The sequence below is a fragment of the Pyrgilauda ruficollis genome, unplaced genomic scaffold (assembly GCF_017590135.1).
Source record: "Pyrgilauda ruficollis isolate IOZ18807 unplaced genomic scaffold, ASM1759013v1 scaffold10, whole genome shotgun sequence".
NCBI lineage: Eukaryota > Metazoa > Chordata > Aves > Passeriformes > Passeridae > Pyrgilauda > Pyrgilauda ruficollis.
In genome coordinates this window covers 9,592,287-9,606,432 of record NW_024508101.1, presented here as the reverse complement: position 1 = coordinate 9,606,432, position 14,146 = coordinate 9,592,287, and the positions used below count along the sequence as shown (strand labels likewise).

The following is a 14,146-nucleotide window of genomic DNA, read 5'->3' as shown; positions in this document are numbered from 1 at the left end:
TATATATACTCATAAGTATGAAGTGTTTCTGTAGCTTAAATGCTCTCTCATATGAGGAGAGCTCAGTAAATGGAATTTTTACCCAGTTGTTGTGTACTTAATCTCTGACTTTTTTTTTTTTTCATTTCATTTGCTCTAAATTGCTCTTTATGGCTTAATCTTTGAACTCTACTGAGCAACTCTCAATTGCTCCTAAGTAAATGTGAAAGTACCCAATGCTCTGGCTCAGCAACCCTATGCTTATGCAAATTGGAAGCTGTCTAGTAATTTTAAAAAGCTCCTCACTGGGCAGAATGATTAAAACTAATTGGAGCGCTTAATTTCTCTCCTCCACCCCTCTGGTTTTTTGGAGTGCAGTCAAGCAGGTTTCTGGAATGCCAGAGCAGTTTCAGATCACATCAGCTCAAAGGAAAGGGTTGCATTTAAAAGAAAACCAGTTTTACACAAGTCAAAGTAACAAGACAGGAGGCAATAAAATTTGGTGGAGGCCAAAATTTGTTTGCAGAACAGTCTGTATTTCCAAAATAGAACTTCAGGAAAGAGGGTACGTTGTTATAGGGCATTTCTGGGTGCTGTAAGAGCAATGAGGTGCCACGTAGGAAAATGCAGCTTTTTCTGAAATAACTTCTGTCTCAGGTTCCCCATGATAAGTTGTTAGTTAAGATGACGTATGTACTTAAAGTGAAGATCTTTTCTACAGAGGCAGCCTTGATGGATACCTACAATCCATATCCTCATGTCTTCAGTGAGCTTGGTGCTTTTGTACCTTGCCAGGTTGAAAGTACAGATCGGTCAAAAGATCCCTTCCGTGGTTTTACTTGGGGAAGTTCAGTAGTTGCTTTCCTCCAGGTGCAGAAAGATCTGGTTTTTAATTAACTTTCAACTTTTATTCAAATCCAGTTTGGGTTATTTGCTTAACTCAAGTTACACAGTTGTATAGTTTTCCAAAGACAAGTAAGTATAAATACAGTTATCATGAAGTGAGATAAAGACTTCTAGCTCATTTATTCAGAGCTTCATTTTTGGTTTACAAGTGCAAATAGTTTGCCAGATGATTGAATGTGGACTGTATGAACAGTTCCAGTATTGCTGCAGAAGTACCCAGAGCCTCCATCAGAGATAGTCCTCTCACAGCTCCATAAAGGACACGTCCAGTCAAGAAGAGCTGCTGTTTCACATCACAGTCTGCTTTGCCTTGGCTGGATTTTCACTAACAAACCCAACAGCAGAATTATATCAAATTGTGGAATTAACCTAACTAGTATCTGTGATGTTTCCTGGCACATCAGAAAAAGTCTGGGAGCTACTGTGCTAGCTCGGACTTTTTTGAGTGTTTTCCCTCTGCCTCTTCTCTAGCATATATCCTATGTTCATCTGGAACAGTGAAATAAAGCATAAAAGCCACATAAGTACCTTCCTGTCATCAGGCGCATAAGTGCCTCCTTCATCCTTGTGGCTTGCATTTGCAGAGCCTCTTTTTGGCTCATAAGGCTTCTAGGTAATAAAAAGAAATTCTGAAAGCTTGTTCCAACCTGAAAGCTACCCCCACGCTCCAACCTCGGGGTTACAAAGGAGCGGTTTCTGTTTCTTTATTGAGAGCAGCACAGAGCACAGGGCTGGGGTGCTGCTGGGGAGGGTTTGTTCAAGCAGGAGCCTGGATGAACTGCATGACAGGTAATCTCCAAGTCATTTGTCCACTGTTGTTTTCCCCCTGTAGTTTGTTGAAGTTGAAGGACAGATCACGTCATTAGTTGATCTGCACCCATCCTTCCTAAGGAAGGGTTACCGACGGGAAATCTTCATCGCTATAGTGTGTTTCCTTAGCTATCTTCTGGGACTAACTATGGTGACTGAGGTAAGTGGTACCAGTGCTGCAAATTGCCTTCTTCTTTAGCCATTTTTCAGGCCAGTTTTAGCTGTGATTGAGACTGCAAAGAATAAGTGACTCAGAGGAGAAGTGCTTTTTAGGTGGACAGAGCATCTTTCATCCCTGCATCTGAAAGCATTTTGAATGGGAGTTACATGTTCCTTCCCTTTTCAGTCACAGGAGCAGAAACATGAAACCTCATTAAATTCAATCTGATCTCAGGTACCACCAGTCAACATGAGTATGAGTGTTAACAGCTAGTTCTAAATGATGAAACATAGAGGAAACCTTCAGCAGAACACTTTGAGAACGCATCCAGTGGCATGCAGGGAAAGAGATTTTTATCTTACGCAGATTTGAATTAATTAAATTCCACTTGGTTTATTGTAGTGTAAACAAGACAGGACTGTGTTCCAGTGCCTGCACTGTTGTGATATTTATCTTCAAAATAAAATCCAAGTCAGATTTTAAAAACAACTGAAAGAGCATGACTGTGGGAGGTAAAATAGCACCTGTAACAAAGATGCCCAAACCCCACAGTTTTTCAAGTGAAAATGCAGTGTAGTAAGAATAGAGTCTAACAGCAGAGTACAAATAGAGTTATAAAACAAAAAAATGAACTGTTTTCATGAAACTAGCCCTTTCCCTCAATAAATAAATGAAGACCCTTCTGATGAACTGACTTTCATTTTTAGTCTTTTTAATATGTTAATGAGGCAACCATTTGTTTCTTTAAATGCCCATCCTAAAATACTTGTAAGAAGGAAAGATTTAAGTGTCTCAGTAGATTGTATTAAGTGGTTTAATTTTGTTTAATCGTTGCCTTGTTTGGAGTTATTCCTGTAGTAAACATGCATATTCCCTGGGGAAGGTAATGCCAAATATTTACCTTACCTGTTTGCTAGATGCTGCTTCTTGTTTGACAGGAGTCATTGGGATATGTTGGTAGATGTTACTGGGAGCTGGGCCTGAATTCTTGGGGTTTTTTTTCCTCTGGGATCTTAACCAATTGTATCTCTCTTTTACAGGGTGGCATGTATGTTTTTCAACTCTTTGACTACTATGCAGCTAGTGGTGTATGCCTTTTGTGGGTTGCATTCTTTGAATGTATTGCTGTAGCCTGGGTTTATGGTAAGTGAGAATCCTTTCATCTCATAACTTTTGATGAGTCAGTGACAATTTTGCTAGCCAAATATTTAATCATCAGCCACCCCAGAGTCTTCTTCCCAGTGACAGACACATGCCATTAATATAAATTTGCCCTGACCTCTTGGAGACAAATTTGCATCTGGGATGAATCCAACCTCCAGTGTTTTTTCCACAAAAAATGAGTATTCTTCCATTGCTAATTAATAAGGGCACAATTAAGCATTTTTGTGTGTTACGTTTAGAGGTAAGAGTTGAAAGTGTGGCCAGCCATGAAAATTTCTGTTTGTCTCTCAGAGAATTTCCTTTCAGAGCTGCAATGTCTGCAGGGAGAAGCCAACTAAACAGAAAGTACAAAAAGAAAGCTGAAAGTATATTCTGTCCCATTACTTTTGGCAATGCCAAGCACCACAGTCTGACAGTGGCCTCTCTAGCTGCCTGAGCTGTGGCTGGGGAATAATCAGATGTTTGCTCATTAGGACTGGTTATTTCTCTGATTCTCCATGAATTCTATTGCCTCAGAAAAGCAAAACAAACAAATTCAGATTTCTGTAGAAGCAGGTGCACTGTTTGCTGTCAAGTGTTTCCCGTGGTGTTCCCTCTGGGAAGTTCAGAGAGAGTCTGGAGAGAGGAGGGGGGGGTTGTGATGGGGGCAGGAGAGATTAGCATCGCACTCCTGCAGCCAAATAATGAGGGGAGGGTGGGGTGAGAGATCCCCCAGCATTTGAGCTTTTTAAGAAAATCATCTTGGACTTCACAGCTGTGGGAAGCATTTTAAAGAATACATCTGACATCCTCATCTTCCCTTTAAATACCCCTTGGGGAGCCTAGGAAAGCAGCTTTAATCCTACAGTATTTACAGGCTTTTATTGCTCGATTCTTCCAGGCGCTGATAATATTTATGATGCCATTGAGGATATGATTGGATACAGACCTGGTCCCTGGATGAAGTGGAGCTGGATTGTGATCACACCAGTTCTCTGCGTGGTGAGTACCGACCTGTGCTCTTTCAAGTCTTGCACTTGGCAGTGCTAAGCCACCTCTTACTGCTTCTCTTCAAGGGAAGGCTGTTGCATTCGGAGGCCAGTTTGCAAAGAGAAGCTGAAGGCTTGAACGTACCTCTCAAAGACATCATGTTCTCAGATGTCAGCTTCTAACATGACAGCTCTCTCTACTGTGCCCGCATGAATTGCAGTTGGCTGTGTTTAAGCGGATTTTTCTTAGGATTGGCAAAATTCATGAAGGGAAAACTAACTCACCAAAGAGCAGTCTCTACTTTAAGACATAGGACTGCTAGGCCATTGTAATAAAAAGACTTCAGCAGTCTGAGGCAGACCTTGGCTTGAAGTATTTCATTGGGTGGGAAGAGCATCCTGGTAATCTTGCAGTGTACAGCAAATAGTTGTGCCCTGAAGGAGAACTGGCAGTGTACTGCAGCTGTTCAGCACCATCTCATAGCACTCTGTCATCACACAGCAGATGCTATAAGCAGATGCAGATGCTCTTCCAATGATTGAAATGGAAGAACAATTCCCCCATTGGTTTAAAAAACATATGGTATCCATCAGCTCTGCCTTTCACTGCCTGTCTTCCTCAGGGCCAGTGGTTGTACCAGAGCCCTACTGCTTTAAGCATTTTTTGAGCCTCACTTTGTTTTTCTTTCTCATCCACAGGGGTGCTTTATCTTTTCTTTGGCCAAGTATAAACCACTGACCTACAACAAGGTCTACACATACCCAGACTGGGCAATTGGCCTGGGCTGGGTTCTTGCCCTTTCCTCCATGATCTGTATCCCTATGGTGATGGTCATCCGCATCATTCGGTCAGATGGGTCACTCATTGAGGTAAGAACAACCAATTGTCTCTCTAGAGGAGAAAGGGAGCTTTAACTTGTTGTGTTTTATACAAAGTAATGCTTGGAAAACTGCCACCTTGCCCAGGTAAGGCAAATAAGACTGTTAAAGATCACCTGTCCTCTGGGCAAACAGTAGAAAGAGAACAAACACAAAGCCTTCTGTCCTCTGATAAACACCAAGTGATTTTACTCATGTTCCACTTGTGCAGCTTCCAGCTTGGCAAATCATTACCTCCACGTGCAGACAAACATTCAAGGACTGGGTGTTTCTGAGTCTCAGGTTTCTCTTCTCCAGCCCCCAGGGACACAGAAACACCATCCTGAAAATTGCTGGGAAAGCAAGATAAAGAGAGAGACCTGGGTCAAACCTGGTTGTGTGAAAACTCATTGAATTTCAAGGAAATTCAGATAAACCTGTGGATTGTGTAGCTTTTAGGCATGTCCTTCACTGTGAGGGACTAAATAAAAGTCAAACCCTCTTGACAGAGGGCTTTATGTTTTAGCTTTTTAAATTTGTGTTTATTTTGTTTCAAACTAAAACACTGGATCCAGATTCCCCTGGTATGTGGAAAACTTTGTGTCTGATTTAGACTTAACAGTTCAGATTCCCTCAGGTTTGGATTTGCAGGAATTCTCTTGCCCTTTGCAGTTCAGTCTGGGCTCCTGTATTTTTTTCTTTTTCTTGCAGTGGAAAGTTTTTAGAGACTGTGCAAGCATGAAACTTAGCAGTTCTCTTCAAAGTTTTCAGATTAGTTTTCTTTTTGTCTAACAAGTTGATCTTAAATGCAGCTCAGGGTATTCTTGGAGAAGAAAGTGGGACACTTTGGGTTAGGAAAAAGAGAATAGAATTAAAAAAATACCAAACCCAAATATCCCAGAGCACAAACATTTGCATTTGTTTTCATCCAAGTGTTAATGGCCTTTTTCAGCTGTGGCCAGGGCGTAAGTGTTAATTTTCCTGCCTTCATTGTCACCATGAGAGACAAGTCTAAAAGTAGCCAAAACACTGCTCAAAGACCATGTTAGGAAAGGAAAAAGAATAAACACTGGTCAGATGCCATTCAGTTCTTCCTTTGTGAGCTGAGATGTAGGACAGAAGTTGCCACTTGGCAGTGAAGGCTGGGCTGAGAGGCAGAGCTGTTTCTAAACGAGGGAGGAGGACGCTCACTATTTGCAGCACTGAAAGCTGTGTGCAGGATGCTGGATAATGCTCCTGCCTGACTTCCCTGCCTCAAATCAGGCTCTCAGCTGAGCAGGAGTTGAAGGCTCCACAGATCCCCACATCCTTACAGAGCCACGGGCACACATCTCCCACAGGCACCATCCCTGTCCTGGGAATGCCGCGTCCTGCACGTGGAGACACAGAGGCCTCCTGCTCACCTCCCTTTGCTTTCCTTAGAGGCCTCCTGCTCATCTCCCTCTGCTCTCCTCAAAGGCCTCCTGCTCACCTCCCTTTGCTCTCCTCAAAGGCTTTCTGCTCACCTCCCTTTGCTCTCCTCAGAGGCTTTCTGCTCACCTCCTCTGGTCTCCTCAGAGGCCTCCTGCTCATCTCCGCTCTGCTCTCCTCAGAGTCTTTCTGCCCATCTCCCTCTGCTCTCCTCAGAGGCTTTCTTCTCACCTCCCTCTGCTTTCCTCCAAAGCTTTCTGCTCCTGTCCCCTCTGCTCTCCTCAGAGTCTTTCTGCCCATCTCCCTCTGCTCATCTTTTCTCAGAGGCCTCTGCCCCTCTCACCTGTGCTCTCTTCAGAAGCCTCCTGCCCCTCTCACCTGTGCTCTCCTCAGAGGGCTCTGCCCCTCTCACCTGTGCTCTCTTCAGAAGTAATATTTTGTAAGGTAATGTTTTTTTTTTTTCTCTTGCAGAGGATAAAGGCGGTGGCTGCCCCCAAGGAAGTGAATCGGTGGTCCAAAGAAACGGAGAGTGGCACCCCCTTCTGCCCCAATGGAACTTCGAATGGCGGATTGATCAAGCCAACTCATATCATTGTGGAAACCATGATGTGAGCTCTCTCTGTGAGAGGATAAACCTGCTTTAACTGCCGTTTACTAACCATAGATTCTCATAGGACCAGGTTTACAGAGCTTTATATTTGCACTAGGATTTATTTTTATTTCTCACAGAGAAAGTTATTTTTTGTGTGTGTTTTTTTTTTTAATATTTTGTAAGGTAATCACAGCAGACGTCTCTCTGTAGAGGGAGAGCTTTCATATCAGACTAGAACATATTACAAGAATTTACTATTATTGGGTTTTTTTAAATATATATATCTTTATCTCTAAATATTATACACATTACCACTTGAATTGATTGTCTTGCCAGCAATACATTCAAGTCTCAGAAAGCAATTTTAGGTGCTGGTATGGTTGGGAGCAGGGTAATCTACAGAACACACAAAAGGAGCTCTGTTGAGAGATACATTTTTTAAAAAAATGCTGTTTCAAGAGAATTTTCAAAGGTGTAGTATTTCCACCCTCTGGTTCAACTGTGGTAAATGACAGGTGTCAGGGTCACTTTAGGGAGTGGGTACAGTTTTGTTTACTGCAGTCCCTGGATAAGAATATAGCCAAACAGCGGGAGTGGGGAGTTTGCAAGGGATGCAGAGAAGCTGGATGTGAACAGTATTGTGGCTGTACCTCCCAGGGACAGCACTGGGACCCTGTCACACCAACTTGAAGAGAACTTGGGGAAGGCATTTGCAGGATTTGGCATGGTTCAGTCTTTTTTTGTTGTTTTTAATATTTTTGAGGGGTTTTTTTTAACATAAGTGAAATGACTGCTGTTTGTGTGTGAGCAGGGAGGTTGAGTACCTGCTCCTGAGTTTTCCAGCAAACCATATTTTGGTGTGGTGGCACTGGTGTAAACTTGAATTCTGCAAACTGGGAGGGCAGCCTGTCCCCAGGGCAGCAGGGATGAGCACAGAGCAGCCAAGAGGGGAAAAGCAGCACCTGCTCTCTGGGTGCTTAAGGTGTTTGCTTCCTCATTTGGACTTTGGTTTGGGCAGGAAAATAAAGGAGTCTCTTCTGGACTCTGACCGTCCAGAGGTGAACACAAACCAGGTCATCCCTGACAGGAGGAACAAAATCACTCACCTGGTGTAACTGGTATTGATAACAGACACGTTGTTAATAATAATACTAATGATGATAATAATATCACACAGCAAACAGGTGCTTTTCATCCATGTATCTCAAAAATGCTTTTCCAAGTTCAGTAATCAGGATTTGCTTTATTTATTTATTTGGGGGAGGGAGGTCATTGCTGTTGGAGGAACAGACAAAAGGACTCAGTCCCTTGTACCATGTTTCTAAATAGCAGTAGTGGACCTAGAGGCCCTAGTCTCCTTGCTCATCATTGGATTAACTCATGATTTTATTTTATTTTACTTTATTTTATTCTATTTTATTTTATTTTTAAGGGGGCTGGAGGGTGGCAAACATATTTATGATTTTTATCTGCTGAAGAGTCAGGGCTCTTTGGAATTTAAATTAAAGCAAAGGGAACATATAACACTGAAATATTTTGTGTTGGTCAGAAGGAATTGGGTACCATTCCAGGTGAGACTGGGAAGTGAAGAGAAACCCCTACAAGGAGTGTAGGAACGGGGGTTCCACTTCATGTAGTACTGGTGAATGTTTCTGTGGGGAATTGGATCCCTGAAAACTGTCCAAAACATGGACAAAAGCCTTTTTCTAATTTTTTTTCTTCTATTTTTTTTTCTTTTTTTTTTTTTTTAACTTGAGCAGGTTGTGCTGGGAACGGGTTCTCTGGCAAAACTCAGCCTTGTCATGTGGGCATTGTATTAGAGGGAGAGAGGTTTTTTTCTTATGATACTACAGGTAGTCTATCCAAAGGTATTTAGAAGAAATACTTGATAAAAGCAGAGTTTGTATCTGCTTATTCTGTTATAAGCTTCGTGTGTCAAGGCAGAGGCTGTCACTTATTTAAACAGGAACATAAACAGTTCTTAACATTCCTACACAGTAGCTTTATTTCATTTTTTCTTGTCCCATGTGCTAACTGGCCACAGCAGCACAAACATTTCTTAACTTGTTGGTTTCCCTGTAACAGAAACAGGGAGATTTAAAACTAAGAGATGGACCAAAATAATTATTAATTATTAATTATTAACGAAAAACATTGCTGCATCTATGACTTCCAAATTTTTCTAGTATGAATTTGTAGATACTTTTACAACAGAGAGCTGAGTTGCAGCAACAAAACCAGCCACGGTAGAATTGTTTCTTTTTTCTCATTGCTGTATTATGAGAGTTCTGAAGAAAACTTTCTGAAGGAAACTTCTGCACAGCTGGAGATGGCAAACATCTAAATGACACCTGCTGGGCCGGTAGCAGAAGCCACCCAAGGTTACAGGAGGAATTCTGAGAGCCAGTGGGTGTCATCAAATGTGCCCAAAATAAAGAAGTATGCATGCAGCAATTTTATTTTTTTAACAATCAAAGGCAAGGAAATGTAACCAAAACCACTCTCTTAGTGGGCTTCAGCTTGGACTCTCATTTTTGAGTTACAATCAGTGTCTGCAGTAAACAGACACGGGTGAAGAGGAAGTAGAAGGTTAGGGGGGTCTAAATTAATGTTTTTTATGAGTGCAGATGAAACACTGATGCTTGATTTATTTCTTTTATATATATATATTGTCATACAACTGTGTTTGAGATTATATCGTTTGCACATGACTTTTGTGCTACAGAGCTGAGACAAGCTTTAGTTAGGGAAAAAATGGTTTGGCTACATCAAAGATGGCTCCAGCAAGTCAGCTGGGTGTTTAGGCATCTCCCATGTTGTGTGGAGAGTGTCTTAGTGGGAAGAACCAGAGGAATAATACTACACCTTTCAAAATGCAGCTACCAGAGAACAGAACCCAGCCCCATTTCAGTACAAACTGTGCCATTCAAATCAGTCGCTTCCATGTTCCAAGTGAAAAGGTCTCGCACATATGCAACAACCTCACTGAAGATTCTCTGTGCCAGCTTCCCTGCCCTGCTGTGCTCTTCAGCACGACTGCAAGGGAAGGCTGGACTCACCAAGAGCCAAGAAATCATTGTTTCTGGAAAACAGTTTCCCCTCTCCCCTCCCCGACAAAAAAAATGCACTTAATTCTTCTTGTTTCATCTGGGGTTTGAGTTCCAGTGAGCACATTTGCATTTTTACAGTTTGGGGTTTTTACCTAACAATTTTATCAGATTTCTAAACTTTTCTTGGTGATTAATTTGCATTTCAACATGATCCTCTGCCAAATTTATTAAAACATAATTTTTAAAAAAAAGTTTGTGTTTTCTACCTATTTTGACTGCAAAGACAACTGATTTTTTTCCAATATTTACTTGTTACTCTTATGACGTGTTTTACCTGTTTTGTGTAAATGAGGAACTCTGTGTTAAAGCATCGTGACTAGTCATAGATGAACTGCTTTGGATCTGGGAAAACAGTGCAGTTTGGGCGTGAGATCTTTAGAGCCAGATTCCTGAGATTTAAGCCAGCATAAACCAAGACAACACGCACACCTTTCCATGTTTCATGTACCTTTGTATTCATGGGGACTTCTGGGCTTGAAAACAGCACAGTTTCAGCAGTATTTATTTCCAGCTGAACTGAAATCAAGAGATAGTAGAAATATAAAGGGGAACATTTCCCCATGAGATTTTTCTGATCTATTTCTTATTTTTCTCAATTTCCCAAACCTTTTCAGTTCACCTGTCACTAGTGATGATCTCTCTGAATATCTATTCTAAGGGACTTTACCAGTAGTCTGTATCTCAGTGTTTAAACAGTATGATTTCATAAATAGAACTGGTTTTTTATTGTTGTTGTTATTATTCTATTTTTCCTTCTCATCTATAGTTTTCCTTTTCATCTGGTCCAAACAGATCCACACGCTTAGAAAAGTCCTCTTTCAAGTTTGAGATAGTAGGTCCACAATGGATTTGTTCTTGTGTTGTAAATGAAAATACAAAAGCCTGGCAGCTGTATCTGCCATCTAGAACAGCGCTGGCGGCCACCCCGCAGCAGCAGCACAGCTCCTGGAATTAGGGGTGGAGGGGAGTCAGGTATGATCTGCTGAAACAGCTCAGCAAAACTGATTTTCACTGCTGTTCTTGAGGAGAGCATGAAATGAGAAAAAGTAGGGGGAAAAAAAATAGTGCAGCCTTACAGTTGCTGTAACACCAGGAGGAGCCCAACAGCATCAGCAGAGCTCTCATTGTCGCCGCCAGGACAGCACCTCCTGCAGCTGTCTCCAGCCCTGTGTTCATCCTCCTTTCCCAGCTGCAGATGCTCCTGGTTCCTCTTCTTTGTCTCAGCGTTACGTAACTCAAGTAGATCTGAAGACACACGGACATCTCCATTCAATAGATCTTTTCCAAGTCTCCTCCTGGTCTGTTTTTATTTGCTAAGGAGACTTTCTGTTTTGTTGAGGTTGTGCTTTGACATTTGGGTTCAAAGCTCCCACTTGTTGCATCACTGGCAAACTTCCAGCTGTGGGAGAAGGATTTGAACACTTTTGAATAACTGATTATTCGCTTCCATGTCTTGTGGTCCCTGCAGGATCACTCGTGGAGGCATAATGTATATAAGATGTTAAATAAGCTGTGCATTGAATGCAGTGGACAAGTTAGTTAAGCAGCTCAAGTACACTTGGAAGAAAGATGACCCTGACATCGTTTCCAAGGAGATTCAATGGAAGTTGCTCACTTTCAGTAAAAAGAATAAAAATAAATCTGTGTTTAAGTAGTCTAGTAGATAAAATCTTCCACCCTCATATGCACGCACACAGTGGGGACATTGCTTCTATTCCTAGGCTGCAAATCATGTGTGTAAATCTTGCCAAGCTGTTCAGGATGAGGATTGAGGAGGTTTAGGCACCACTTGCCTGCATAAAGCCAACCTGCCAGGGTGTCCAAATGGTCTTTCCTAAATGGGGGTGGTGGAAGAGGGAAAGTAATAACAAAATCCTGGACCATGGCCCCTCCAAAGAAACCTTAAGGTTCAATTCATGAGCTCTCCTGGCTCCTTGTAGGCACCACATGGCTCCTGGCATGGGAGGTTGGGTGTGGTGTGGGTTCAGGCAGCTGCTCTGGACTTGTTTTCTCCAAAATCAGCATCCAAAGCCTTGTGGTTAGGATTGACGTGTAGTTGTGTATTTGTATATTTGCATGAGCAAAGGTCAGGAACTGTCAGACCCTGGTAGCTTGTTTTATTTCTTATAATCAAAGATAAGCTTAAGAAACAAAGTATTTAGTTGATTTGGTGACACTTGACATTTAAGAAACCCTTGAACTTGTGCAAAAGAGGTGCCTTGAGCTCCATATTTTAGTCACAAAAAAAAATTCTTATGGTGTTAGCAGTCAATTTGAGTCTATGGGAAAGATTGCTCAAGAGAGACTTGAATATAACCAGCACCAGCACCCACTGGAAAACTGCCCAAATATAACCAGCCCCACACCCTCCACCAGATTGTGGCTCTTTTCTGCCAGCCCAAAAGAAATGTGTACATGGACAGTGCTTCTACAAAAAAAAAAAAAAAAAAAAAAAAAAAAAAAAAATTAAAAAAATCTCAATTTGTTTCTATTAAAAATAAACAGAAAAAGTCACATTCTTTGTGTGGTTTTCTTTCCAGTTGTCACTGGGAATTGGTGATTTCAATTTACCCATGTCCTAAAACAAGAGCAGAAATAGCTTGAGACACCATTTCACCAGATAACAGGGACAAGCTCAAAATTTTGCAAGTTGAATTCTTTAAGAAAACAAATCACCCACCCATCTCCATCAAAGATGGAAAACTTTGGTGACAGGGTTTGTGCCTGGAAAAGAGCCTGATCCTGCTGGTAATGTTGGGCAATTGAATGGCAGACACAGCCTTTTTGTATTGCTGATGTGTCCTCATTTGAAATAATCAGTAGAAGTATCAGAATTTAATTACCACGAGTTTAGGGGTAAAGTAAATGAAGATCATTTTCAAGAGGCAAGTTTGGGAGGCTTGTTCCCTGTGGCTCTGCAGTGCACAGCAGAATGGTGCTGCTCACTTTCACATTTGCAGCACAGGGAAAACATGGCCTGACTTGAGGAATCAGAAGAAATAATGGGAAAAATAAAGCTACTAAAAAAAATAATAAAACTCAACGATGCTAAGGAGCTGTGCACGTGCTGTGTGTGTGTGTGCATTTGTGGGGGAAGGCTTCAGCCCTGTAGCACAAGGGAGCACGATACACACTGTTCCTAAATGTACCTGCTTCTGCAGCTGAGATGTTAGGAAGAGTTGAATTTGTTTTTCAATATATAAAGAAAAAAAAAAAAGAAAAAAAACAAAACAAACAAACAGTGGCAAAATTATGTTGAGAGGCTGATAAAACAAACAAAACCTGAGGGGGCAAGTTGAGTTAGTTCATGACCTGCTCCTGTCCTGGAAGCCAGTGCTGGTCTCTCAGCATCGCAGCATCCCAGTACTGTTCTAAAGTGCTCGTTGTTCAATAGGATGTTATTTTTCTCCAGTGTAATGTTGTGATTGTTACCTGATAATGTTGCCAGGGACTTCACATTGTAAGAGGTGATCCATCTTGTTTGATGTGTTTGGCTAAAAAACAGTGGTGTTTTTTTAATTATTTAAATTCCTAGCAACTGTGACTACAGTAATGTGATAATGAGTAGCACATGCAGCGAGGAGGCGAGGGCGATGATAGCCTCCTTAAAAATGTCATCTGAACTTTTTTTAAAGAAAAAAAACCTTAAAAATATTTTTAAAACATTTTAAAACATTTTTTGTGTGTTCCAAACCGGAATATTTGTATTTGAAAAAAACCCCTGGAGTGTAATTTAATCCTAAAACCCCCTAGCCTTTGTGTATATGGTAAATGTTTGTATTTTGCAGTTTCTGTTTTGCTTTTTAGATAAATAAAATGTATATGGATATTTTTAAGTCATCTTTGCTTTTTTAGATGAGTTTGTAATCACCTTATAACTGAAAATAAAACTTTCCTTTATAAACCAGCTGTGCTCTTGAATGGGGTTTTTTTTGGTCTTTGAGTAGCTCAGTTTTTCCTTAAACCTATTACTTATTTTGGGGTTGTTGGTGTGGGGATTTTTTGCCCTTATAAAATACTATATATATATATATATATATATATATATATATATGAAACATGTGTAATCACTATCTAACTTCACCCTGGTTGGCAGCAGAGCCCCACACACAGCCACTCACCCACCCCCTCATTCCGTGGGATGGGGAGAGAGTCAGAAGGGTAAAAGTGCAAAAATTCATGGGATACA

At 41.2% G+C, this 14,146-nt stretch overlaps 1 protein-coding gene across 9 annotated transcripts in view; it reads left to right on the top strand.

Moving 5' to 3' along the window:
- SLC6A6 (solute carrier family 6 member 6) overlaps positions 1-13,864 on the top strand; it is a 58,101-nt gene extending 44,237 nt beyond the window's left edge. For all 9 annotated transcript variants that reach the window (XM_041461069.1, XM_041461061.1, XM_041461052.1 and 6 more), the window contains 5 exons: positions 1,718-1,855; positions 2,896-2,998; positions 3,900-4,000; positions 4,687-4,857; positions 6,727-13,864. In XM_041461069.1, coding sequence (XP_041317003.1) covers positions 1,718-1,855; positions 2,896-2,998; positions 3,900-4,000; positions 4,687-4,857; positions 6,727-6,867 — 654 coding nt within the window. In that variant the 3' untranslated portion in view covers positions 6,868-13,864. The remainder of the gene's footprint in view (positions 1-1,717; positions 1,856-2,895; positions 2,999-3,899; positions 4,001-4,686; positions 4,858-6,726) is intronic.
- Positions 13,865-14,146: the final 282 nt, after the last annotated feature.